Consider the following 24,470-nt stretch of genomic DNA (forward strand, 5'->3'; position numbering starts at 1 on the left):
TGAAAACTTCACCAGTGGCAGAAGAAACACTAAGAAAAAGTTCTTTTGTCTTTGACTGAGGTGCATAACGTCGGTCTTGCTTCTCGTCTGTGAACTCCAAGCTCTTTTTTCCCAAAACACACCCCCAAAAAATGAAATCCCAAATGTTTTTAATTCTTGCAAGCTAAATTAAATTATTTCTCCCTGAGAATGTTTGAAGCCTTTCCTAATTAATTTCAGTTTAGTTCCTACCCTTTTCCCTAGTTAGCATGTTAGTATACTGTGTTGTTTTAGAATTTATTTCTCTAACAGCATGCAAAAATTACAAGTTGCTAACAACCGCATGATGCATGGAAAAACATTGTGAGATATATTGCTATGTTACATACCAGTTTCCTGATATTTTCCTTGCACAGGGACTTCTCAAGCAGTGCCTTTGTTCAACTAATCACTACATATGAGAAACCATTTAGGGACTATTGAATATTCGCCAAATCAACAGTAGATTCCTGCAACATATGTATTGTAGCCCTAAGCAACAGATAATGATTTTTTTTGTCTTAATGCAATAATGAATCAAATTATCTGTAATACAGTATAGTTGTATTTGCCTCTAATTCCAGAGACGTATGGAAGGAACCAGTCAAAATTAAGTTGCTACTAGAATCAACCAGAGACAAACACAATATAATCCTCTATGTTTCTCTTTATACCTACTTAATTTTCTTTAATTTCATAGATACAAAATTGTACTCTAAATGTTGATCTAATGATATTTAGGATTAAGCTAGGTATGCACAATTTGAAAAATTCTTCTTATATTTTTTTGTTAACTGGTGATTCTGAATTTGACTAGAACTAAAGAGGAAGATCGTTTAATCTTTCCTCATGGATACTTTTTATGATCCAGGTTTTCCCATTAATTAATTTTATTCTTGCAGGGGAAAAGATTTCCCTGCAGCAAGAAAAGAAACAGGATAATTTTGACAGTGGAAGCAACATCTTCTATATAATCCAGATCTGATAGAGGAGTAGAAAACAAATTCTATTTTTTCAGGCAAAAGCCTATTTAAAGAGTAACATTTTAAAGAACATTAATGAATTTTGCAGGCAGCCACAGAAGTAGAGATTAAGAAGAAAGCCACTGGGTCACTTCTGGTGTCAATGGACCAACTGAATGCTTCATATGGAAGAAAGGATCGAACCAATAGTATAATGACAGTCATAACAAATACCCTTGTAGAAGGTATGTGTAGTAGGAATGTATCCATTTCAACGAGTTCATAAGGTCACTATATTTCTAAAGATTATTCCCTTTTCTGTTACTGTTGACTGGCTTGAATTTTTAAAATTTTTAATTGATTTTATGGGTTTTAAATTTTATTAGTTTTACAGGGTTGATGTTGTATTTTAAATGGGGCCAATTGAATAAGTTTTTTAATGTTTGTTTTTAGCATTGTATGTGTTATTTTTGTATTTTACTGTGGCTGTAAACCGCCCTGAGTTCTTCGGGAGAAGGGCGGTATACAAATTAAATTATTAGTATTAGTATTAGTATTAGTATTAGTATTAGTATTATTAGTATTAGTATTATTAGTATTATTAGTATTATTAGTATTAGTATTATTAGTATTATTAGTATTATTAGTATTATTAGTATTACTACTTAATCAACCAGAGCAAAACATCATGATAAATACAAGAACATTAAAAGTATACAGGTCTTATGACGTTGCGAAGTTTAACCAACATCCAAGTCTCAGTTTATATGCATTCTTTGATTTATCGGGCATATGTATTTTGTGCCCCATTTTTAACATGCTCATTGTTATACATATTTTGATTTTTTTTTAATATCCAAAAAGAATAAATCTATAAATCTGAATTAGGGGTAGCAGAGCCAGAAAATCAAGAATGAGTCAGTTCTACCATTAAGTTTCTTTGAATAGTTTCAATTTTTGAGTAAACTGTCTGTTCATTCATGTTAACTTGGTTCTCATTTTGTTGTTACGATATAGAACTGGAAGAATCCCAAAGAAAATGTCCCCCTTGCTGGTACAAATTTGCTAACACCTTCCTCATTTGGGAGTGCCACCCACACTGGGTGAAGTTAAAAGAAATTGTCAACCTGATTGTCATGGATCCTTTTGTGGATTTAGCCATTACTATCTGTATTGTTCTAAATACTCTTTTCATGGCAATGGAACATCATCCCATGACCCCAACATTTGAGCATGTCTTGGCTGTAGGAAATCTGGTAAGCAGTTTTTGTGCTAAATGTTTCCCCGTGGCAGATGGAATGATTAAGAACAGTATTTATTTATCAGATTTTATTACTTTTATTACTTTATAAGTAATTCAAGGTGGCAAAGATACTAATACCCCTATTTTCCCCACAACAACCATGTGTAAACCTAATCTTGCGTGACTTCTTCTCCAGTAAGATTACACTACTAACCAGAGCATACAAAACATTTGCTAGACCAATTCTCAAATACAGCTCATCTGTCTGGAACCCACACTGCATATCGGACATTAATACAATTGAGCGCGTCCAGAAATATTTCACAAGAAGAGTCCTCCACTCCTCTGCTCGCAACAAAATACCTTATGCCGCCAGACTTGAAATTCTGGGTTTAGAAAATTTAGAACTACACCACGTTCGGTATGACCTGAGAATAGCTCATAAAATCATCTGCTATGATGTCCTTCCTGTCAATGACTACTTCAGCTTCAACCACAACAATACACGAGTACACAATAGATTCAAACTTAAAGTGAGCCGCTCCAATCCCCGATTGTAGAAAATATGACTTCAGTAACAGAGTTGTTAGTGCCTGAAATGCACTACCAGACTCTGTGGTCTCATCCCCAAACCCCCAAAATTTTAACCTAAGACTGTCTACTGTTGACCTCACCCCATTCCTAAGAGGTCTGTAAGGGGCGTGCAGAAGAGCACCAGCGTGCCTACCGTCCCTGTCCTAATGTTCCCTTTAATTGTATTCATTTTATGTATTCAATTCATGCTTATACTTTATATATATATATATATATATATTTGTTTTCTCAGGTTTTCACGGGTGTTTGTATGTAGGTCTTTGGTTGTTCGGGTTTTCTCCCGTGTAAAATTGGAAATGTCTTGGCAACGTTTCGACGAAGTCTCATTCGTCATCTTCAGGCTTCAGCTTCGTACTTCTGGGAGCAATGTGTGATCGCAGCTGTTTCTTCCTTTTAACTGCTAGTGGGGGTTTGAACTGATTGGGTGGGAGCTTGGCTGTGCTCTGATTGGATGGAGGGTTTTTTGTGCTCTGATTGGCTGGGGGTGTGTCCTGTTTGGGTGGGGGCTTGATTGTGCTCAATTTAGTCTATGTTGCAGGGGGATTTGAGCTGGTGAGCTGCATAGCTGTTGTTTGGCTTTGTGGTGGTGCTACATCTTCATAGTGGGTGTCAGTCTGCTGCATGTATGGATTGGAGGGGTTTGAAATGGCTAATGTTGCAGCTGCGGTCTGGCTTCTGGTCCTTGGTCGTGCTTCATGATCAGTGTGGGTTTGGGTCTGCTTTCTGGGTGGATGTGCGGTGGTGACATCCTGTGTGGACCTCGTGAGTGTGGGTCTGGTGTCATTCCTCGTGTTAGGGACTCGTTTGTCAATAAGGGCGGGTTTCCAAATGGCTGGTAGGCGGGAGGTATCATCTCGTTTGTTCATGCTGTGTGGGCGTTTTTCAGTTAATCAGAGAAGCCATTGAGATAGAAGAGTGATTGAATTATTCACAACCTCTTCATCAGATTAGAAAGCTATATTTTGTTAGACAAATTCAGAAAATTGAGGTATGTGTGGTTCCACAAAACTCATTTCATACTATTTGTCCACAGGGCTATTTTGGGACCATCACAGTTTTAAATGAGATCATTGTGCGATTTTTTTTAATACTCATCAAATCAGATAAAGAAAGGCCAGGATTGTACTTATTTTATTTTTTAATATATGAGATGACCACGGGATTTCTTCCAGTATGTTTTGCCATTAAGAAGGACAGCACATTTATAGCAAAATCATTTACAGCTTTTTGATGAAGGGGGTCCATCCTGCTTCTGGAATAACCCCTGCATGGTGTTTTTTTTTTTAAAAAACCAATGTCCCCAGTATTGCCGTTTATTTTACTTTTATTATATTATTTTATTTTACTTTTGAGAGATGGTCGAATATCCACTGTGCTTCTCTTCTTCATCCCACAGTGGGATTTCTTTGGAAAATTAAAACCTCAAATTGGCTCCCCAGAGAATTCTTGGCAAATTTCCTCTACGTTTCTTGCGGTGAAACAAGTATTTAAATTCTAGAAAATATAATTGTCTTGTTATCAAACTGCAGCTAGGGATTTTTTTTTCTTCCCTTCAAAGTTGACAAACCTACTTTAATTCGGTTTAAATGTACACTTTCTTTTCAGGTTTTTACTGGGATTTTTACAGCTGAAATGTTTCTGAAGCTGATAGCAATGGATCCCTACTACTATTTTCAAGAAGGGTGGAACATTTTTGATGGATTTATTGTCTCACTCAGTTTACTAGAACTGATGCTAGCAGATGTGGAGGGGCTTTCTGTGCTGCGATCTTTCCGATTGGTATTTCTTATTTATTTTACACATTGAATATTGGCTGTAATGTATGTTTATCTGGATATAAACATAAGAAACTGCTGTTAGGTTCCATGCAAACAAATTACTACATGCTAGTGATGCTTGAGAAATTGAAATTTGTTAAATGATTTAATTCGCAACCAAAACAAGTTCGGGGATGGGGAGTCTCTGTGATTTCTGTCTATGGTTTCTGCAATTAAATTGCTCCATTTCAAATCTTCCATAGATGAATGAAATAAACATGGTTGCTTTTAATGGTGCCCTCTTTCCAACTGATGACTTTTTCATCCAGTGGAATAATGGAGAAATATGCAATTGTTACGATTGTCCCTAACCAGTGCAGGTTTTTAGGTAATACAACAACAATACTGAAGATTCCCCAAATCGTGTCTCTCCATTTTTCATATCAAGTGTATCTGATCTTTCTCAAGTAGCACCTATGGGAATGATCTGAGGGCCACTATAAATATACATGCAATTGAAACTAAGAGAAAAGGAGTGTCCATTGGAGAAAATTCTATCTATTATGCAGAGAATAGGAGCAAAATAGTTAAGCGAAATGGAAAGAAACAATGTGGTGAAAAACCAGATTGTCTCTTAAGTGTTGTTGTTGCAATTATTAGCATTACGTACATTTCAGAAGGATACCGATAGTTAAAAAGAACCACACTGTTTATCAAAATAAACTGAATTAATTGACGGAAAATGTATTTTTACAGCCTGTTAAAATTGCTTTTATAGTGTTATATGGTAATAGGTAATATATAGAAGCATATTCCTAGAAGAGTAAAAATATTCCCATTCCATAAGGCCAAATGGATCTCAAGATTGGATTAAAGAATACTCCCAAATTGCAATTATGTTTTCATGTTTGGCACAATGTACAATGATGATTGACTGAAAGGCTTAGTGATGAGCCTTTCCAGCTGAAAATTCATAGTTATAATTCTTTCTCTCTAGAGGTGTCCTGTCCCGTGTTTAATTAATGAGAGTCAGTTGACCTCTCTTGAAATGGATTCCTCTGTTTCTATAAGTATTGTTTTATTGGTTTCTCTATGTGTGTCCCTCCCCACCAACCCACCTACTTTAATTATGTATGTTTTCTCCTTCATCTTGCAGCTGAGAGTCTTCAAACTGGCAAAATCCTGGCCAACTCTGAACATGCTGATAAAAATCATTGGTAATTCAGTGGGTGCCTTGGGGAACCTGACCTTGGTGCTGGCCATCATTGTTTTCATATTTGCTGTAGTGGGGATGCAGCTTTTTGGCAAGAACTACAAGGAATGTGTCTGCAAAATCAGCCCTGACTGTGAACTTCCACGATGGCATATGCATGACTTCTTCCACTCTTTCCTTATCGTCTTCCGTGTACTATGTGGAGAATGGATTGAAACTATGTGGGACTGTATGGAAGTGGCAGGACAAGCAATGTGCCTTATTGTCTTCATGATGGTGATGGTCATTGGAAATCTGGTGGTCAGTAAATATCTATGGTTCTTTTTAAGTGGGAAGTGAATGGCTGTCTTGTAATAATCCAATTTGTCATTCAGCTAGAAGACTAGGGGTTCTATGTAATGGGACTGAGCTACTCATGTAGGTATCCATTTCTCACCAGTAACATCATTCTGGGATATTGTGAGAAATTTAAATTACAGCTCCCATATTAAACCCCCCCCCCCAAAAAAAAGCTTCTAAAGAAGGCTTCCAAAGGGAAGACCTATCATGATATTTGAGTCCTTACTGCCCATGAATGCTAAATCCAGTTTTTGAATCTGAACTAGCAAGAGGTTTTGGGTAATAATGGACTTAGCAATGTTGCCCATATATGTGTGTGTGTGTGTGTGTGTGTGTGTGTGTGTGTGTGTGTGTGTGTGATATTACTTAATGAAATGGTATGGAATTGGAGGACATTAGAGCAAAAAAACCAAAACCCTTGTATTATTTATGACAAGGAGAATGCTGGTCCCATAGTACATTTCATATGTTTGTATGTTCCATAACGCTGGTCCCATAGTATGATTAATATTTTTAAAATATGAATGTTGGAAAGCATTCCATCTTTTCAAACTGCATACAACTTTTTTAATATTCATGTCTTTTTAGCAAATGAACATTTTACTACTCTACATGTTTTATTCTTCCCCTCCAAGCTATACAAATTTATTCCTGTATTAAATGTTTTCATTAAGACAGCTCATTCACAAACACTGTGAAAGCGTTCACATTCTCCAGAGTTATTTATCAGGAACGATGACAAAAAGTATTGGGGGCTTGAGATCTAATTTTCACATAAAAACTCACTTTATCTGGCTAATTTTACAGTTACTTGTTTTATCTTTTCTCTTGAATCCATGTTTGCCTTTTTTATTTTTTTACAAAAGCTTCTTTAAGAAGAGCAGTATCTAAAATGACACAAATGGATGCCACCGAGAATAAACTAATAAGTTTAGATTGACTGACTGACTAACTGATTATGTTCTATCAAGTAGGTGTTGATTCTTAGCAACCACATAAATAGATTTTCTCCAGGACAATCTGTCCCCAATCTGGTTCTTCAGATCTTCTTATGGTGCCACTGTGATCAAGTCCATTTATCTTGCTGTTGGTTGTTCTTTTTCTTTTCCCTTCCATCTTTCTCAGCATTTTAGGTTTCACAAGACAGCTAAGTCTTTGTATAATATATCCAAAATGTAATTCAAGTCTGGTCATTTGTACCTCAGGGGGAATTCTGGATTTGTTTGCTCTATGATTCATTTGTTTATTTTATTGGCTATCCATGCTGTTATCAGGAGTCTTTTCCAACAGTGAAGCTCCATAAAGTTAAAATTATTTCTACACTGTTTCTAATTTCAAATTTCTATAGGATGTTACAGTAAAAGACATTGTCTGCACAATTCTGATTTTTCTGGCTAAAGACACATCAGAGCACCTAAGTATCTTTTTTCAAAGCCGTCATTGCTATTCCGCTCACGTGGCATACTTCTTGATTAATAATTCCTCTACTGTGGATAAATGAACTTAAACAGCAGAAGTTATTTGCCATCTTAGTGTCTTCACTATTAGATATAAGGCTGGTTGCTGTACTTTTTGACATTCTTTTCTTCTTTATATTTAGTCTTCATCCTATTTTTGCACGTGCTGTTAAGACTCCTTTCTTGAGTAGAGGGTATCTAAACTGACCCAGTTTGTTGGCCAATATATCATTCTCCAGATTTGCTGGTATAGTGTGGTTAAAATCTGTATTGATTGTTCATCTGTTGCTTGCCTTATTTTTGTGGATATGATATCAATTTCTGCAACCTTATGACCCGGTATGATTGAAGTACTTGTCTAACTTTATCTGGTGTTAGAGATTTTTGTAAGTAGGGAATATTTTGTAAGGTACCTTGGGAGTTGAATATTTGTCCATAGCATCCTGTGGTGTACTACCACAAAGTTGGGACCTCCTTCCAATTTGAATATTATTTGGAAGACTTTCCTTATTTTTCTTTTTTTAAATTTAATTTTTATTTATACATTTTTTCTTAATTTTTTATGTCTGTTAAATCCTTCCATCTTGTATTTTTTTAGTTTGGCTTCTCTTCTTGTCAATTTCCACTGTTTGTTCTGACACCCAGTTTCCTTTCTTCTGTTTCTTCATCTTTGGCAACCTCTGTTCACAGTCATTCTTAACAGCCCATTGGACTTCATTCCACAGTCTCCTTATTCTGTATCAATGAGATTCAAGATTCTGATCTGATTGCTGATATTCTCTTTGAGAATTGTGAATAGATGTTCAAGATTATTTTGTGGATACTGGTTGATTTTCTTCTCCCACTTCATCTTGACATAGAACTTACACATGATAACTTGCTCCACAATCAGATCCTGGCTATGTTTTTGCTATTACAACTGAGCTTTTTAACCTCCGTGCACCAATATAAATTTGTCTGTATGTGATATCTGATGATGACCATGCTTATAAGCATTATTTTGGTTGTTTGAATGATGTCATTCTCCTGCTTCATTTCTGTTTCCTAAGTCTTACAATCCAATTACATTTCTTTCTTAAGATTTCCAACTTTGGTACTTCAGTCTCTTGTTTGCCTGATCTGTTGATTTCAGATTGAATTTGATCATAAAACACATTAAACATCTTATGCACCAGTGTTTGGAGCATCAACTTGGATAATCATCATATTAACTGGTTGTCTACGAAGTCTAAGTTATATTATTGACCGCATTGTAGCCACGTGCATACCCTTTCTGAGGTTGAAATCAATGCTGTTCCTTTTAAGTTTTTTGTGAACTGAACTATATTATTTTCTGACTGAAAGGGTCCAGTTCTAATCCACTTCAATTTACTGATGCCCACATTTTAATGTGTAGTCTATTGATTTTATTGTTCATTATATTGAGCTTTACCATGTTCAAACTTACATTCCAGGGTCCCATTATAAACTTAATTAGTCTCTGAAAGATCCTCAACTTTTTCCTCAGTAGCATTTTGAGTGCCATCTCAACTGAAGGGCCTATGCCCCGGCATTATATTGTCAATATATGTGTATACTGACCATCCATATGTTTTTGTGGTAAAAAATAGAGGAGAGGTTTACCATTGCCTTCTTTCATGCAGTATGAATTTATGTCTTTGCTATTCTCACAAAACTGATCATCTGCCTCACATCCTCCTATATCACTGCTATCAAATAAAGAGTTCTGTTTGCTTTAGCTGGCAGCTGCAATGATATTCAGCCATAGATTACCCTGCTGGGATTATATTCTTTTGGAATACACACCCAATTTTCTTATTCAACCTTCCTAGGGACACCCCCCACCCACCCCCACCCCACCCTTGTGATGAGGCAGGTCTCTTCACTTGAGGAGATGCAATTATGTACTGTATTTTAAAATGGGGGAATCAAATAACATGCTTAATTCCCTATTAAATATGTTAGATTTAAGAATGGTTCCAATGCTAATTTTCCAGCGTTATTAGGAGAAACAAGGTAGCTCACCCAACTATTCAAATGTTGAATAGAATACATTTGGGGATCCTTCTGCAAATTGCATTGAATATCTATATAAACACCCTCTCTTCAATTTGCTTTCTTTCTGCATTGCTTCTTGAGATGCTTTTACTAGCATCATTATCTTGAATGAGTTGAAAATAGAAAAAAAGGAATATGTATGAATTACAGCTGTGCCATGCTTCCGATTCCAAGGAAAGATTTTACTATTCTAGGAAAAGAGCCAGTTGTTTCAAGGAGTTACAGATAGAGGCCATGTTTGTACCCTGCACAATAAGAAGCATCTTTTTGCCCTTGAATTCAAAATGTTTCGCAACCTACTATGCAAAAGTATGGTGGTGGGGAGAAAAAATTAATTAAAAATTTGGTCACATTCATCCTGTAACCAAAATTGAAGTCTTTCAAGGATGGCAAAAAAAAACAACAGAGAAAATATATAATTCCAAATGTTGGGGTTTATGATGCAGTTGCTGTCTCTAATCAATAGGATTTCATGCTGCACCAGACAGTTTCTATTAATTTCACAGGGTTTTTTTTTTTACTACTGCTTTTTTATAAGAATGAATGAATACATAATTGAATGCGTGAATGAATGAAATACATTCAAAGAGATATACTATGTATATAATGTGCGTGTGTAAGAATAGGTACTTAAAAATTTATTGTATTATAGGAGTGTTTATGTACACACACACAGAGAGATATGCATGCACATACACATACCATATATATGTGTGGCACAGAATTACAAAATGAAAAAGGGAAAGAAGAATCAATCAGCAAATTCATTCTTACTTAGCAGTTATCAGAGAATTATTGTTGTTTTACTGCTATTATCGGAGGAGCCTACAGGCAATTTGGTTCCCAGCAAAGCTGTCTCACTTTTCCTTCCACTGCCAGGTGAAAACAGTGTTTTTTGTGGGTCAAATGCAGCAATTGTCCAAAAAGTTTGTTAAGAAGCATTGCCCTGATCTGCCTTTTCTGCTCATTCAGGTGCTGAATCTGTTCTTGGCCTTGTTGCTGAGCTCTTTTAGTGCAGACAACCTTGCAGCCAGTGATGATGATGGTGAGATGAACAACTTGCAGATCTCTGTCATCCGGATCAAGAAGGGAATCGCTTGGACAAAGATTAAAGTGCATGAATTTGTGCAGACGCACTTCAAGCAGAGGGAGGCAGATGAAGTTAAGCCACTGGATGAGCTGTATGACAAGAAGATGAACTGCATCGCTAACCATACAGGAGCAGATATCAATCGGGAGATTGATTATCAGAAGAATGGGAATGGCACCACCAGTGGCATTGGCAGCAGTGTAGAGAAGTACATCATTGATGAAGACCACATGTCATTCATCAACAACCCTCACCTCACTGTCCGTGTTCCCATTGCTGTGGGTGAGTCTGACTTTGAGAACCTCAACACAGAAGATTTCAGCAGTGACACTGACCCTGACGGCAGCAAAGAGGTATGACCCAATGCTCGCTCAAACCATGTTGTCATGCCATCATCTGGGGTAGCGATTTGTATTCCAGGGGTAACAAATGAGGACTTGTGGCTAGAGAACAAAGCTTCACAATGAAACAGATTGATGTTTTGATCAGAGCGCTAGATTGTTGTGATGCATAATGGGAGCTGATGGCTATAGCACAGAGCCTGGCAATCAGCAGATGCCCATAAATTTTGTGTTGTTAGCCCTATTTGGAAAAATGCATCTTAAAATAATGAAATGTTTTCTACAGTATTAATATGTCACTCATAGGAATTAAAGGAAAGACCAGCTGGAGCAAATCAAAGATACATTTGGGAAATGCAGAAGCTGGTAGATAATTAAATTCCTATTTGCATCTTTTCCTGGCTATGCTGTTCAGGACAGAATCAGTTTCCTCAATCTGAAAACCAGGTGTTTTGAGGAAGTAAGACAAGAAAACATAATACTGTTAATACTGAGTGACACACTGCTTCAGAAAAATGAAAGTCTGTTTTATTAATTTGTCTAATACAGGTTGACCTAGGGCTTATTTTATCATCCCTCTCGGCTTTTCCTCTCAATTTTCTCAAGGCTAATCATTCTTGTTCCCTCAGTCGCTTCTTTTAAGATTTCATTTTGTGTCCCCAGAATATTCTTGTTTTGTTTCTATAAAGAATCTTACCTGATGTTCTTGCTATCGTTTTTATTCCAGAAGCTGGATGATACAAGCTCATCAGAGGGGAGCACCATAGATATAAAGCCAGAGGCAGAAGAGGTACCTGTGGAAGCACCAGAAGAGTACTTGGATCCTGATGCATGCTTCACTGAAGGTGATACTAAATATGGGGTATATGTAAAAATCCTTAGGACAATGGGAAGAATTCATCATTTTTCATTTGCTGCAAAGTCCAAATATCATAATACAGTGCGGGGGCTTTGGTGGGCATTTACATGGCAGCTCATACAACAACTCTCTTCTGCATATGTTCTTGGGTACAGTTTCTGCTCTACTTTTCTTGATACAATAGGAATTTCAGGACAAACTTACCAAAACAAACAACTGAAAGAGAGAAGGTGGTTGGGCTGTGGAAATATACAAAAAAACTGTTCAAAGGATAATAGTTATGGGCAAGGAACTTTTTCTTCACTATGGCCTCTATATGTTGAAGATAGGGCTAAGTTGCAAGTTTATCACATGGTGATGAGCAGGTACACACCCTCTATGATAGACTTGATGAAAAGTGGCTTCCCAAAATGCATGGCTGAAAGATTTATTTGTTCAAGGCTGAATATTGTATCATGACAATTGTGGTGAGCAAAGGTCGAAGGCTGGGGCCATGTAGAGAACCGCCAACATTGGAGTTAGTGGAGCAGAGGAACTGCACAAAATGACTGAACTGTGAGTCCTTCTGGAATAAAGATCATGCACATTTATTTATTTATTTTTTTATTTTATTAAATTTTTATACCGCCCTTCTCCCGAAGGACTCAGGGCGGTGTACAGCCAAGGTAAAACATGAAATATATACAATTAAAACATTTAAAACATAGCAAATTACAAAAAGGCTGATAATTAAAATTTAGTTTTAAAATTTTAGAAATATTAATAAAACCCCAAATTAAAATTTAACACTATTATGCCAGTCCCGCTTGAATAAATAGGTGTGTTTTTAGCTCACGACGGAAGGTCCGACGATTAGGCACTTGATGTAAGCCAGGGGGAAGTTCGTTCCAGAGCGTCGGTGCCCCCACAGAGAAGGCCCTACTCCTGGGGGCCGCCAGCCGACACTGTTTGGCGGACGGCACCCTGAGGAGATCCTCTCTGTGAGAGCGTACGGGTCGGTGAGAGGCATAAGGTAACAGCAGGCGGTCTTGTAAGTCCCCGGGTCCTAAGCCATGGAGCGCTTTAAAGATGGTAACCAAAATCTTGAAGCGCACCCGAAAAACCACAGGAAGCCAGTGCAGGCTACGGAGTAGTGGTGTTATGTGGGAGCCACGGGCGGCTCCCGTTACCACTCGCGCAGCCGCATTCTGGACTAACTGTAGCCTCCGGGTGCACCTCAAGAGCAGCCCCATGTAGAGAGCATTGCAGTAATCCAACCTAGATGTAACCAGAGCGTGAGTGACCGTGCATAAGGCATCCCGGTCAAGGAAGGGACGCAACTGGCGGACCAAGCGAACTTGGTAAAAGGCCCTCCTGGAGATGGCCGCCAGATGTTCATCAAAGGACAGCCGTCCATCCAGGAGGATGCCCAAGTTGCGAACCACCTCCTTTGGGGCCACTAACTCGCCCCCAACAGTCAGCCGCGGATGCAGCTGACTGTACCGGGGTCCCGGCATCCACAGCCACTCAGTCTTGGAGGGATTGATCTTGAGTCTGTTTCTCCCCATCCAGACCCGTACAGCTTCCAGGCACCGGGACAGCACTTCGACCGCTTCGTTGGGATGGTCCGGGGTGGAAAAGTACAGCTGAGTATCATCAGCATACAGATGATAACTCACCCCAAAACCACTGATGACCTCACCCAGCGGCTTCATATAGATGTTGAACAGGGTAGGCGAGAGAATCGACCCCTGAGGCACCCCACAAGTGAGGCACCTCGAGGACGACCTCTGCCCCCCCGTCAACACCGTCTGTGACCGGTTGGAGAGATAGGAGGAGAACCACCGATAAACGGTGCCCCCCACTCCCAATCCCTCCAACCGGCGCAGCAGGATACCATGGTCGATGGTATCAAAAGCCGCTGAGAGGTCTAATAGGACCAAGGCAGAGGAGCAACCCCTGTCCCTGGCCCTCCAGAGGTCATCCACCAATGCGAGCAAAGCCGTCTCCGTGCTATAACTGGGTCGGAAGCCGGACTGGAACGGGTCTAGATAGACAGTTTCCTCCAGGTGCTGGGGGAGCTGCCATGCAACCATGCCCTCTACAACCTTCGCCACAAAGCGAAGGTTGGAGACTGGACGATAATTTCCCAAAATAGCTGGGTCCAGGGAAGGCTTCTTGAGGAGGGGTCTCACCACCGCCTCTTTCAAGGCGGCGGGGAAAACCCCTTCCACCAAAGAAGCATTTATAATCCCCTGGAGCCAGCCTCGTGTCACTTCCTGAGCAGCCAGCACTAACCAGGAAGGACACGGGTCCAGTAAACATGTAGTTGCATGCAACCTCCCCAGCAACCTGTCCACGTCCTCGAGAGCCACAGAATCAAACTCATCCCAAATAACATCAACAAGACGTGTCTCTGTCATCTCGGTTGGATCACCGCAATCTCAGTCCAAACTATCCCGAAGCTGAACGATTTATTTGGCAGTGTGCTTCTCACAATCTGCTTCAGCTCTAAATAAACAGGACAAGGGTTTTGCATAGATGCATCACTCATATGAGTAATGCACAGAGACCACAACAAAGAAGTAAGTTTATATTTCTGTTCTTAGCCTTTCAATTTGGTTTAGGGACGTGGTGGCTCAGTGGCTAAGATGCTGAGCTTGACGATCGAAAGGTTGGCAGTTCAGCGGTTCAAATCCCTAGTGCCACGTAACGGGGTGAGCTCCCGTTACTTGTCCCAGCTTCTGCCAACCTAGCAGTTCAAAAGCAGGTAAAAAATGCCAGTAGGAAAATAGGGACCACGGACGACTTCCGGTGTCCGGTGGCAACGGACGTCTGGAAGGCTTCTCCTGCCTCCAGTGTCCGAATCCGGCCGCCGCCGAGGCCCTTAGGGGCCAGGTGTTCCGAAAAGGACACCTGCCGCACGGACGGCTCGCCAGGGGTCTCCCAGCCGATATACAGGACTGGGGGGACCGATGCTGGCGCGTCCTAGGCTCGGCGGGGTTCGGAGGCTACAGGCCGCGGCCATTACTTTGGTCGTCGCCTGGGCCGCTGTGCCCGGTGACACCGGGGCTTTGGATTTATAATTGCAGCAGCCTGGTGGTGAACAGGGAACGGAGAAGAATTGAGGAATGAAGAAGGGAAGGGAATATCGGCAAACGTGAGTGGAGTATTCCGGAGTGCGGGGGTTTTTCTCCCTGCGACTGGAAGGAGTACGAACCACTTTGGAGAGAGGAGAACTTAAAATAACAAGATTACCGGTTTTGTGGAGCTCTGGAGAGAAGAGGTGATGGAGAAATTTAGGAGGGAGGGTTTGAGGCCCCCCCTCCCTCTGGGGAACAATGGTGGCGTCCAGCTTCCGCCTTCACTATGAGAATCTTGGTGACATCACTTCCCTTCGGCTTCCTGGTTGATTAACTGTACTCTGGACTCGTTGCTCCTGTGAGTGCCCCCTGGTGGATCCGGAGGAAATTATAAGGATACTGTGCTTGCCTGAGGATTTTGAAAAATTTTTTTTAAATGGCAAAAGGTCAGAGACCAACTGCTGGAGAAATGGAGAGAATTCTGGAAAAGTTATCTAATATGGACAAGAAACTGATGAAATAAGAGCAGAAATTGTGACTATCCAAAAGGATTTAAAGGATACTCAACAAGTCTCAGCAGAAAATAAGCAGAAAGTGGAAGGTCTGAGGGTGAGATGCGGCAGTGCAGAAAAGAGGGAGACGACAAGCAATGCTGTGCTTGGACTACAGATGGATAAAATGTCTTATTTCCTTAGGTTTCAAAATTTGGAAGAAGTGGACCAAGAAGACTTGAGAGATGTTGTGACTAAACTGTTGGGAGAATTTCTTGGGAGAGGTGTTGATTTTATGAATTGGGATGTGGATCGAGTTTATAGAGTTAATTCACAATATGCACGCACGCATGCAGTTCCTAGAGAGGTTCATGTCAAATTTGTGAAAAGAGAGACGAGAGATGAAATTCTTAGAAAACATAGGAGTGGGGCACTGACTTATAGGGGCAGGGAGATAGCCATTCTGAGGCAGATTCCCAGACAGGTACGTGAAATGAGAAAGAAATATTACTTTTTATCAAACAAATTGTACCAGAAGGGAGTGGGCTTCAGATGGCTGATGCCAGAGGGATTGATGATTTTCCGGGAGGGCATTACGAAAAAAATTAGTACAATTGCGGAGGCTGCGGCCTACGTGGAGGAACACAAAGCCCTCCTGGATTTAGATGACCCAGGAATTGAAGAAGGGAGGTTATAGACCATGGGGGGGAGGCGCCTGCCGCTGTTGCGGCCCTGGAATTGGGTCAGGCTGAGCCCAGAGTTCTGAGATCCAAAACTAGGAAGTGACAAAGATATTTGGTATTGTGTTGGTTTTTCTTATTTTCTTTCGTATGATATTCTGATTATTCTTGACCCTTCATTATTGTGTATGTAAGATTGAAACTTAGCTACTTCGTATCACCTGCTTGCCATATGGCTGTTGTATGTGTTTAAAATTTTGAGTAAAATTCTTATCATGTATAAGAAAAATGAAAATTTACCATACCTGATATGTATTTGCATAAATCTTTTTTGACCAATAAAACTTTTTATATAAAAAAAAAAAAAAAAAAAAGGAAAATAGGGACCACCTTTGGTGGGAAGGTAACAGTTTTCCGTGTGCCTTTGGCATTTAGTCATGCCAGTCACATGACCACGGAGACATCTTCGCACAGCGCTGGCTCTTCGGCTTTGAAATGGAGATGAGCACCACCCCCGAGAGTTGGGAACGACTAGCACATATGTGCGAGGGGAACCTTTACCTTACCTTATTCCTTCTACCTTCAGTTGTTCAATGGCCTGATTAATCCCATTTGGAGGGAAGAGTGAATGTAATAAACCCAACCCTTGTGTTTGCCTGGGCCGCATTGAGTGAAGTTGAATTTTCTTGGGCCACATATAAAATATATACTTTTATAATACAAAATTTATAATAATGTTAAAAGTTTAGTCTTGTGAGGCCACATTGCTAACTGTCCAGGGCCATATGTGACCCATGGACTGCAGATTGGAGATGTTTGTAATAAATTGAATGGAATCTGAAATTATACTAATATTATAAATTTTTACCAATCTCTCAAGTATCATTATGAAGAAGGTGCAAATATGCTATTTAATCACATGATTGAAACTCATTATGCCTCTTACATTTATAGCAATATTTACTATATTATTTTATCGAATAACTATCTTGTTTCCTTTTGATGGCATGTTATTAGAGGTTTGAGATTTAACTATAAGACTTGCACAACTCTAGAGATTTGTACATCTGTAAAATCTTTTGTAACTCAGTGCTAATTTTAATTGACAGCATTTTGGAATGAATGAATGAATAATGGGAAAATACCTTACAGCTGGAAAATGACTGACTCTTGGGATTGTTATCTGTAACAAAATTAATAAGAAAATTATTTTTACCTTTGCAGGCTGTGTGCAGCGGTTCAAATGCTGCCAAGTCAGCATAGAAGAAGGATTGGGAAAGTCTTGGTGGAACTTAAGAAAGACATGTTTCCTCATTGTGGAACATAACTGGTTTGAAACCTTCATTATCTTCATGATCTTGCTCAGCAGTGGAGCTTTGGTGAGCAACATTTTATTTTGCTAGTCAAACTGAACAGTATGTGAAATCCATGAATCAGCTTCAAATGCCTTCCCTTTTTTGGAAAAAAAAAGTTAGGTAGCAGCAACCAGAGGTGTCCTAGTTGCATGATAGGAAATTATTCCTCCCTGGCACATTCACAGTGAAAATAATCCCTTGCTAAAGTTACTGCAGAAGGATTTTGTACAAATATATTTGACTGTTTTTTAGGATATTCCAGATATTCCTGCAGGACCTTATACTGAGGGTGAGGGGTCCTTTAGGGAAGGATTGACCTGTTCTCCCCTTGCAACAGTATTTCATGTTCATGACAAGGGTTGAGGTGCTTAATTTTGTCTCAGGCGCATTTTGTGATAAATACTAAATGTCCATTTGTGCTTACCCAGAGAAGTATGAGGATTACGTATAGATCCCTATCTGAAACTAATACTCTGCTAGTATTGGTCCCTCCTTAAGATTGGGCAGTATGGAAACAAAGAGAAGATCTCAGACAGGTCAAATCAAATCAATATGATAATGTTTGATTTTTAGGAAGGAAAGAAGGGTAGTAATTGGGCTCTAAAGATGTGAACTTAGCTCCTTTGCCTTTTTAGGCAGGCTTTGAGTTAATACAGGTGGTCCTTGACGTATGACCGGATTTCTGGTCATAAGCCTTTATGGTCATAAGTCAAGGCAACCACATAAGGTGGGGTCTCCCACTCCTGGGCCACAACCCACTACCAGGCTGTGGCCTGTTTGCAACCAAGCTGAAGGCTGACCCACAAACGCATGTGCGGGTGCAGCTTGACTTACACGAGCAGCAGGCCTGCGCACACGCACATCTTGACTTGCGGTGTGTGAATGTAGGTGCGCACCAGCCCTCCACTCACACAGGTCAAGCTAGTAAGTCAAGGCTTCTAGTTAAATGCTGAGAGATCACAAATAAATATATATGTGTAAACTGAATTCATCTACAACAGCATCCTCCAGAAGAACCTAGATCAAAGCAAAACATCTTTGTAGCTCTCTAATGCCAAGACTAAGATATAATAACAATTGATGTTCTTTTGTTCCTTAGGCCTTTGAGGATATTTATATAGAACAGAGAAAAACAATACGTACCGTCCTGGAGTATGCTGACAAAGTCTTCACCTACATCTTTATCCTTGAAATGTTGTTGAAGTGGTGTGCCTATGGATTTGTGAAATTCTTCACGAACGCCTGGTGTTGGTTGGATTTCCTCATTGTAGCAGTAGGTATCTTTTTTTTTCTTTTTGCTGTTTTCCTGAAGATCTGAGATTGTACCTTATTTATCTAAATAAATAAGATCTAGCATTGTTACCCTTGTTTCTTTCTAAATCTTTTCTAAGGCAAAACATTCTGTTGTTCCCATTCTTATCAAAATGATAAGAATGTTAATTGTTGAGGAAGTTTTCCATATTTCACTTTCAGGTCCACTTTTTCACTGAGATTCGAATGGGGAATAAACTTAAGAAAATGCCACAGAAATAGTGAAGTCATATAGAAACAAACAGAAGTGCAAAGCAAACTTAACTTCTGTTGCTCTATTAAGATGCATGACTTCTCCTTCTCCTTCCATCCAAAATCTCAAATAAAGAAATGAGTCAGTGAGTTGTACAATCGGCTGAAATAATGAGAGCGCACTAGAGCTATCTTATCCATAAAATAAAATACAGGAAAATGAATTGGGAAAATTGAAAGGCTCACATTCAAAATCAATCTTGATTTATCTTGTTCAAGAATGAAAGACAAGTTTGCACCACTGCTAGAATATAATGTTTGCTTCTCCTTAAGAAATAAAATCTTAGATAAAAAATGCAGTCTCTCAATTCCACCACAGAAGGTTTAAGTGATTGCCTGTTCAGTTCTTCTCCCCCCCATGCTTCTTTCAGTATCTCTTGAACAATGTGGCCTTTCCTTCAAAATCTTCACCAGCCATAGGCACAAGATATGGAGGGGACAAATTATGAATAGTTACAAATATTAGATAATATTCCCAAAGCCACTTTATAGAACTATTGTCTTTTTTTTGTTTGTCACAACTTACCTTTCAAAAGACTGAGATCCAAAAGGCAAACTGAACATATACTTGCTCTCATGCATGTATCTTACATTTATATATCTAATTTTTACATTCTAATTTAATATAGTTTAGGTCTCAAAATATGAGGGACATGGTGGCTTAGTGGGTAAGACGCTGAGCTTATTTATCAAAAGGTCGGCAGTTCAGCGGTTTGAATCCCTAGTGCCACGTAACGGGGTGAGCTCCCGTTACTTGTCCCAGCTTCTGTCAACCTAGCAGTTCGAAAGCACGTAAAAAATGCAAGTAGAAAAATAGGGACCATCTTTGGTGGGAAGGTAACAGCGTTCCGTGCGCCTTTGGAATTGAGTCATGCCAGCCACATGACCACGGAGACGTCTTCGGACAGTGCTAGCTCTTCGGCTTTGAAACGGAGATGAGCACTGCCCCCTAGAGTTGGGAACGACTAGCACGTATGTGCGAGGGGAATCTTTACCTTTACCTTTAGGTCTCAAAATACTTGTTTTCTTGAAGCAATGGGAATTTCCATTGACCATCTGTATTATTTATTAACATGCTATTTTTGTGGAATAGAAGACCTGAAAATGATATAATATTTTTGATAGGGCCCTTATTTTCTAGGCCTTACTTGCATATAGCATTATTGTTATTGTTACTGTTTAAATAAAATTTACAAAAGAATGCTTTAAATATTTTTAAATTGTGAGCAGAAGCAAAATGAAGTTGGTCTTGATCTTTTAAAACAAAAGTCCATCCTACTCTTAGCTAAAAAGGCATTAGAGGTCTGCATGGTGTTTGATGTTGCATTATTAATGGGAAATGCTGTGATCACTAATATTTTTGACATTTGGGGACAATTTTCTTTTCTTGTTCTCTTCAGATTTCCACAGACATTGAGTATCTCTGTGTGTTTGTTTCCCCACATACATCTTCAGTATAGTTCGTTACTACTGTGCTGCCCTGTACTGTTCTATTTTTTGTTTCATTCTTTAGGGGGAAAAATGTGATTACTGTTAGTCCAATATCAAAATATCAAATCTATATATATGAATTTATCATTTGAAAACTAACATATTATCCTGGGTAAATAATCAATGTGTTTCTAATTAGTCTAGAGTTAAGTTTCAAGGTTCAGAGAAATATATCCTAGATCTTTTTTAAAAAAAAAAAAAATGTTCAATGTCTGTTTGTGTTGAGAAAAAAATCATCTCCTTAACATAACTGTCGTTCCCTTAGTGTATTTTTTTTTCTCCAAGGGGATCTTTAAGCTCCAAAATTTATATTTTTATAAAATTATGCTTTTCTTTCCTATGTTTGTTATCTACAAATGCAAACCATAAATGAAATGCAAGACCATGCTAATTCCTATCCATCAGTATTGTTCTAAAATTGACTCCTCAGCACTCTTGCCAGAGAATAAGGCTCACTGAACACAGTGGGACTTACTGTTGAGTAAACCATATATGGATTTGTTCTTTTGGACAAGATGTTAATATTACATTTACCCCTCATTTTGAGTGAATAGTATTTTCAAAGTGTGATCTAACTACATTCACCTCAATACCTGTTATAATTGTTATTAACAGTTATTTACCCATAACTGCCAATATTCAGAGGGATTTCTATATACCTTCAGAATCATCTGGAGAGGAGGCAAAAAAGTCAAGATATGGTCATGACTACATGATTGAAAGCTCAGCAGAGGTGGGTTTCAGCAGGTTCTGACCAGTTCTGGAGAACCGGTAGCAGAAATTTTGAGTAGTTCAGAGAACCGGTAGTAAAAAGGCTGACTGGCCCCGCCCCCATCTATTCTCTGCCTCCCAAGTCCCAGCTGATAGGGAGGAAATGAGGATTTTGCAGTAACCTTCCCCTGCCATGCCCACCAAGCCACACCCACCAAGCAATGCCACGCCCACCAAGCAATGCCACGCCCACCAAACCGGTAGTAAAAAATTTGGAAACCCACCACTGAAGCTCACCCTTTTGCACATGTGTCAATGTCTCTCACACGCAAACAAAGCACTGGGGCTTTGATCCTGTAATCATGGCCATCATCCTGGGGAAAAATGCCATTACCTCACTTATTAAAGTTCCTGCAACTCATAAGACATTCACATCATTTTGTTTCAGTGTGTTGGAGATGTGTGAAAAAAAGTCCAGTCCCTTTAATGAATTTCAGAGAGTAACTGTGACTGAAAGAGCTTCTTCTAAAACAGCGTTGCCCAGTTAGCCTCCTTCAAGAAATAGGAGAAGTTTCTTCCTGCTGAGATCTATAATTGATGAGGCAGGAAACATTTTCCTTTATAGGACCCTACAGAAGAGACTATCCTAGAAAATAACATTTTTTCCATCAATTTCTCCTTGCTTAAGAGAGCAGTTCTGCTCCAAACCCCTAGCATTCATGCAGGATTGGCTAAAAGACCAGTTTTCAAAGTCTAAAGTCTGTTCCATTTGACATATTCCAGTGGAAGTGATTAGGCACATTTATTATTATTTTATTGAAATCAATGAAATTTAAAATACAATCATATTCATGTCTGCTAAGAAGTAAGTTGCATTGAGTTCACTGGCTCTTATTTTGGGGGTAATTATATCATATTAAAGGAATATTTCCCATAGTTACAATTGTCTATTAAGATATTTTATCTTTCAGTGCTTTTGCATGGATGGGCAAAATATTGTTGAAGTACAATTGTGAATTGTCTGACTTTTAAAAATAGAATTACTTTTTTTAAATTAGATATTTTACAGTTTTTATCCCAACACTGATACATTTTCAAATGCATTTCTGGTTTCATTTATTATAAACTAATGTCTTTACCAGTTTATATATTTTTTATTTATTGACTTATTCCCACTTTTCAGTTATTAGGTTCTCAAAATTTCTTTTATCCACCCTCCATTTAGTTCAGGTATTCTAGTGCTCCTTGACCAACTTACAGAGTCCATCTATCATTTCCTTAACCAATATAGAATTGATAACCTATTGGGCTCGGGAAACATTGGCATTTTGAAAACATGCAAAGGAAATACTGACAAAATAGCTGTGTTAGGAGATTTGCTTATTTAAAAATGGCTTCATGTTGGACACGGCAATTAGAAATCCACTTGGACAAGATCAGGGTGAACAACAGTGAAGCAATCTGAAGACAGACCCATGTTGACTACCTTATAATTAATTATTTTTTCACATTTATGTCCTGACACTATCCTACACAGACTCTCTGGGGCTCACAGAATAAAAGAAAATAGCAATAACATTGAAAACATTGTAGCATAAAACCAGAGGTCAAAACAGACAAACCTAAACTTCAAAGAGTATTTGGTGTCAGTCCCCAAATGCACTCTGGAACTCAAATGCTTCTGGAAGGGAACCAAGACTGGGGCCAAGCACAACTTGTGGAAGCCATTCCAGAAGGCCAACCCTACAATGGACAAACTGTCTCTGGAGTGGATTCCCCAAAATGGGAGACAATCAGCTATCTATGGAGATTTTCAATCATCCAGGTCATGATTGTCCCAAAGGCTTTTCAAAAGGTTCCTAGACTTTCTTCGTTGACCAATTAAGAAAGTCCAGTTGCCTTTTGAAGAGCACCTTTGAGATAATCAGTTGCTTCTCCCAGCCAGATCAAGTATATATTATTATACTTTCAAAGCTTCAGCATATTATTCTCCAATCTGATTGTCAGCCCTGAAAAAACAGTGTCCTTAACTTTAGTTCTTTTGCAGTTGCTTAAAAGTATTGTTCTCTCCTTTGGAGCATTCCAGGCAGTACTACTGTATTCCATTTAATTAACATAAAACATTAACTAAAATTAATATTTTTAAAACAGTCTCCAATAACTCATGCCTTACTTATGGAAGGTTAAGTTTAAAAATGTTAGACAAGATGTTTTAGGGAGACATAAGTGAAAATATTTCTCTTAAAGGTAGTACAGTACTGAAATTTCTATGTACCCTCATACGTACATATGTGCAGTACATCCCATAATACATATCAAAAGAGAGAATGAGAGACAGAGACAAAGAGAGCAAAAATGTTCTAGTTTATCCATACTTCCTCTTTATGTTACTGTAAAAGCTTAAGCGCTATGCAGGACACTATTATTATTATTATTATTATTATTATTATTATTATTATTATTATTATTATTATTATTATTATTATTATTATTATTATTATTATTATTATTGATTGCAGCCAGCCAAATGTTTAGATTGGATCTGGCATTTTGATCCACATACTAAGTCTCTCCCAAGGACTTTGGATAAGCAAATGTTATTTTTATTATTTTCCCAAATCCACTGCAGGTTGAATGGCTCTATATTAAATGTTATGGACCTGTAATTCTGTTGCTACAGTGCAGGTCAGTAGATAGAATATAGAGCCTATAATCAGAAGCAAACATATGTTGAGCCTGGTCATATTATTTGTATTTATTCCAGAGCGAAATGGGAGCCAATCCTGAAAGCAGCAGCCATACTGCAAATGGTAATTTGTGAACTGGCTCCCAGAATGCATTCTCAGGCATTAGAAAAGGAACTGGCATCTTATGGTGAACTCCAATTTCAAATGTTGTAGGACCCCAATTCTCATCAGACCTATCATGTATAAACACTGGCAAGAAGCTAACATGCTGCATTCCAACATGATAAACACTTTTCAATAAAGAATGCCTGTGGAGATTCTTAGTCATGCAGATTATAGTTGCCTCAAAAGTGTGTTTTTTTCCCAAGTCCCATTGCTTTTTGAAAAACACTCCGGTTGCCTATTGAAAAAGCACCTTTATGCAACAAAGAGTACAGCTACCTATTATTCTGGCCAGGGGTAATAGGCTGGTAGCTGGGCACATATTACCGGTAGGTGG

The 24,470-nt window shown here is 38.8% G+C and overlaps 1 protein-coding gene across 11 annotated transcripts in view; it reads left to right on the plus strand.

The window, feature by feature from the left end:
• SCN8A (sodium voltage-gated channel alpha subunit 8) overlaps nt 1–24,470 on the plus strand; it is an 87,648-nt gene that overhangs the window by 46,022 nt on the left and 17,156 nt on the right. For 8 of the 11 annotated variants that reach the window (XM_058171551.1, XM_058171555.1, XM_058171552.1 and 5 more), the window contains 8 exons: nt 1,090–1,225; nt 1,998–2,236; nt 4,423–4,596; nt 5,731–6,087; nt 10,614–11,084; nt 11,800–11,917; nt 17,389–17,543; nt 18,619–18,792. In XM_058171551.1, coding sequence (XP_058027534.1) covers nt 1,090–1,225; nt 1,998–2,236; nt 4,423–4,596; nt 5,731–6,087; nt 10,614–11,084; nt 11,800–11,917; nt 17,389–17,543; nt 18,619–18,792 — 1,824 coding nt within the window. Of the gene's footprint in view, nt 1–615; nt 622–1,089; nt 1,226–1,997; nt 2,237–4,422; nt 4,597–5,730; nt 6,088–10,613; nt 11,085–11,799; nt 11,918–17,388; nt 17,544–18,618; nt 18,793–24,470 lie in introns of all 11 variants that reach the window. The other 3 variants (XM_058171549.1, XM_058171548.1, XM_058171556.1) reach the window with 2 other exon arrangements.

Source organism: Ahaetulla prasina, chromosome 2 (assembly GCF_028640845.1).
Source record: "Ahaetulla prasina isolate Xishuangbanna chromosome 2, ASM2864084v1, whole genome shotgun sequence".
In the NCBI taxonomy this organism is placed as follows: Eukaryota; Metazoa; Chordata; class Lepidosauria; order Squamata; family Colubridae; genus Ahaetulla; species Ahaetulla prasina.